At 42.0% G+C, this 4,407-nt stretch overlaps 1 protein-coding gene across 1 annotated transcript in view; it reads left to right on the forward strand.

Annotated features, from left to right (window-relative positions):
- The window catches only part of FAM135B (family with sequence similarity 135 member B), a 54,983-nt gene that overhangs the window by 42,006 nt on the left and 8,570 nt on the right, over positions 1-4,407 (forward strand). Inside the window, exon 9 of the mRNA XM_015826896.1 lies at positions 2,177-4,136. Coding sequence (XP_015682382.1) covers positions 2,177-4,136 — 1,960 coding nt within the window. The remainder of the gene's footprint in view (positions 1-2,176; positions 4,137-4,407) is intronic.

Genomic DNA, 4,407 nt, shown 5'->3' on the forward strand with positions numbered 1-4,407 from the left:
TATGAATATAAAGAGTTTATTTGAATCAGCTAAATGCAGTCAACTGTGAGAGCTTCTGATTTATTTTTACCAACAGAGAAATTAAAATTCTCTAACAGAGTCTGAATTGTCAAGCCACATGTGTGAGAAAGCCAATGGTGTGTGTGATGGAGAGATGTGCTTGGTTCTACCTTTATATAGGGAATCTTGTGCATGATTATAAAGGAAAACCATGCCCAAAGAAAGCAAGAGCTTTTCAATCATTCTAGATGTCCAGACGTGGATCCATGGATTTTTGTCACAGGAAAGCAGATTCCAAATTAATGTTGGGAAGAATTTTTTTTAAAGAGTGAGAGCTGCTTGACAGTGAAAGCAATTATCTGCATCCCATTCTGTTTCTGGGGAGGCTATACAACCATCTGTCATGGATGCTTCCTTTTTTTATTCCTGCTTTATGATTCTATGTGCAATTATGGTTTGGGTTGGTTTTTGTGTATGTGTGTGCAATTATGGTTTATGTGCAATTACACTGTTCCATTTGGGAAAAGAAGCAATATTCAGTTCAAAATTAACAGGGCCTAGAATAGGATCATGCCTAAGGCTTTATTTTTTATATTTATTTTCCCAAATTCCATTTAATTAAAGATAGTTCTACAAAAAGTGAGAAAGATGTCAAGAGAGAGAGAGAGAGAGAGAGAGAGAGAGAGAGAGAGAGAGAGAGAGAGAGAGAGAGAGAGAGAGAGAGAGAGAGAGAGAGAGAGAGAGAGAGAGAGAGATGTTTTGTACAGGGACCAAGATGGTTCATGAAATGGAACTGCCTTCTTTGAAACTGTAGTGTTGTGTAGTTAGGACCATAATTGTATTCTTGCGCAACCATGCTTGCAAAACACAACATCCAAAAGTCTTTTTATTGGCCATGGTAGCCCTGGGTATCTCAGGAACTCCTTCTCCAGCTGACTCTTTCCCTTTTCTTCTCCAACCTTCCTTGAGTGAGAAATAATATAGGCATATATTCTCTATCCATGGTTGACCTAATCTGGCCACGTCCTCTTTCTCTTATTTGTGTAATTTGTGAGGAAGGAGTTCACAAACATGCACCCACCCACCATTTAATTTGGGGAGAGTACCTTTGGGTGCAGAACCACTCATTCATTCATGATGGGGTAGGGATCCCCTTGGAACCGTTTATACCTCCTAGGAATGATCTGGTCATCTACAACGTTTTGTGGAGACATGAGCAAAATTTCATGGCTGTTTCACTTAATCGAGTGGCAGAAATGAGTCTATTTCCTGAGTCTCTTTAAAGAAGAGTTGTTGTTGTTGGGGTTTTTTGCAGAAGAAGGAGCCAGTATGTACGTAGGTCAACAAGATGTGGGTCCCCTGACTGTGGCTAAAATACAGCTCACACCAGTTCAAGCGCACAACGAGGGGATTATAGTTTACTGTTTTGTATGCAGACATAAAAATGAGGGGTCCTTGGTGCTCGTTGAGTTTGCTTGTTTTCTTGCAAACATTTCATTACCAAAATAGGTCACATCATCAGTGCTAGTAGGGAGTGGGGTTTGCTCTTAATTTATGTTCTAATAGCTTGCCCTGTCAGTATTGGTGGGAATACTCTTAGAGGTTCTTTAATTGGGTTGTTTACTGTTAGCTTGTCTGGGAGTTCCTTGATTGGGATATTGTTTAATCAAAAGTAGAGTTGGAAGGGACTTTGGAGGTCTTCTAGTCCAACCCCCTGCTCAAGCAAGAGACCCTATACTATTCCAGACAAGTGGCAGTCCAGTCTCTTCTTTAAATTCTCCAGTGATGAAGCACTCACAACTTCTGAAGGCAACTTCTGTTCCAATGGCTAATTGTTTTCACTGTTAGGAAGTGTCTTCTTAATTCCAGGTTGCTTCTTTTTAGAATAGAATAGAGCTAGAAGGGACCTTGGAGGACTTCTAGATTTTACTTCTGGATAATTAGTCTGATGTTAATTTTGATGTTAATCTATGCTCATCTGGGCATTGATGGCTGAAGTACATCTGGACACGTGAGCGTCAGACCCAATAATCACTTTATTGAGAAGGGTGGTCATCTAAATCATACATCGATGGTTGTTTGGTTTTATAGTAATCTCATTTGGGTTTAGGATTAGGATTTTCTCATCCTGGCATATTAGTGATGTCTAATGGTTCCATTTTTCTTTCCTTTTCAGTTCAGGGCTTAGACATTTTGTCAAACTATATGATTTCCACAGTGGACAATTTACAAGTGGACCTTGATAAAAATGAGGAGCCTTCCTCAAACAACAATATTGCTTTAGCAAAGAAGGACTTCAGGAACAGCGTCCCTTTCGTTATACATACTGATAGGATACATAGAAATTCGATGTTTCCCTTTGGCTATTCAAAAAGTGACTGCTGTATGGCCAAGAATTTCAAGGCTCACTCCGTGACTCAGGTATATACGATGAACGAAAATGTCCAGTCCTACATCACTCAGAAAGAGCTGGAGAGCAATGTTATATCTAGCTTGCCATCAGATCTCCTGAAAGATCCTTCAAAAAACTTTAAGGGACCAATGAGCTTTACAGAAAACAATCATAGGATCACCACAGAGGATGTGGACCCAGTGTGTAAGACTGCCCACCAAAATAAATCAGTGCTCGTGATGAATACTCAGTGTGATGCTGGCTATTATGAACCTCCTAAACATGTGGATGGGATTAGTTTGACCCAAGCAGCTCAAAGGGATTGTTGTGAATCTACTCTTGCTTCTGACCAATCAATGTTCACTGAGACACCAGTAGATCAATGTAGTGAAACTCTGTTGCGAGCCCAGAGGACATTTGACGTAATTCATAATTTCAACTCCTCAAACCCAACCACGGTTGTTGAAGAGCCCAAGTCACATCTGAAGGAGCCTAGCATGAAGAAGCATGAAGATGTCTTGATATCAGGGGTCATTAAGAGATCTTCATCAGTCATTTCAGACTCAGGAATTGAAAGCGAACCCAGTTCAGTCGCTTGGTCTGATGCAAAGAGCAAAGCCTTGGAGTTGGCCAGTGATCAAGAGATCCTTCACCAGCTAGTCAACCGGCACGCAATCCATCGGAATTCCCTAGAAGGCAGACGTACGGAAAGCAACACAAGTTTGCCTAATGGCATACAGGCCTCACTTACGTCTATTAGCTCCTTGCCTTATGAGGAAGACGAAAGGGAGGTGGAGCCCAGTAAATTGACAAAATCAATCTCTGCTCCTCAGATCAGCAGTCCTGAGGAATCCGTGGAAGTCATGGATATATCCAAACCTGATAAAAACATCTCAGGTGGGCATGATGTGGAAACGGGAAATGTCAGAATGGTCTCAGTGGGAAATATTTCCACCTGCCAGGATGGAGAACCTCAACTGTCCAGTGGTTTGACGGAACACGCCAAATCTGATTGTAATGCTACTCACTTGCAAGGGAGTGTTAAGGGCTATCCTGACAACGACTGTAATTTGGAAGCCACAGAGGGACCACTGCCTCAAGTAGGATACCAGTTGCCAGAGAGAAGAGAGGATGGCCATTTCGAAACATCCAATAGTTATTTGGATGCAGATGCGTCTAATCTGGATGTCTATGATGAGGATGCAACCTTGAATCGTGGCCACAATTTATACGCTGCAGATGTGTATGCTTTCTCACACGGTGAGAAGGAGGTGATGGACTTTTGCTCTGCCAATCCAGACTCAACAGACTCGGCATATGAATCGTACTTTACTAGGGGGAACTCCGCTAATTCTCCGGTCAGCAGCAACAATATAGCCTGTGGTAGAGAAATCACAAATTTACAGAAAGTCGGACTGGACAACAGATCTGAGTGTGGCTCATGCAGCACTGAGCTGGAAAAAAGGGATCTCAAGAGCAAAGCAAATAGCACTGGATTTCATTCTGCAGTGCCAGAAAAGTTGGTGCTTGAGAGTAAGAAGGCCATGGAGATAGTCAACTTATCTGTTTCTTGCACAGCCACTTGTCTGCCCTTTTCTTCAGTTCTCAAGGAGACACCTCCACTGACTGTCTTGTCCACCAAGCAGGTCACATCTCCTATCACTCACCAACCAATAGGGTCCTTTGGGGTCATCTCTTGTGAATCTAGTAAAGTGGGAGAAGAAGACAATGAACAAATGCTCAAGTAAGAATTATATAATTATATTACAAACGTATCGATATGCTGAGTGTTTGCACAGTAACAGATCCTAAGGAGGTAAAGATGACACTGAATGTAAACGTATAATATCTTGCCCAAGGAAACCCAAGGGAGCGTTGACAGCTGGCCAAATTTCAGCCTCTTGCTGAACTGAATCAATAACAGGATCCTTCCTTCCTTCCTTCCTTCCTTCCTTCCTTCCTTCCTTCCTTCCTTCCTTCCTTCCTTCCTTCCTTCCTTCCTTTCTTCCTTGTTC

Source organism: Protobothrops mucrosquamatus, unplaced genomic scaffold (genome assembly GCF_001527695.2).
Source record: "Protobothrops mucrosquamatus isolate PMUCROS unplaced genomic scaffold, P.Mucros_1.0 scaffold3364, whole genome shotgun sequence".
NCBI lineage: Eukaryota > Metazoa > Chordata > Lepidosauria > Squamata > Viperidae > Protobothrops > Protobothrops mucrosquamatus.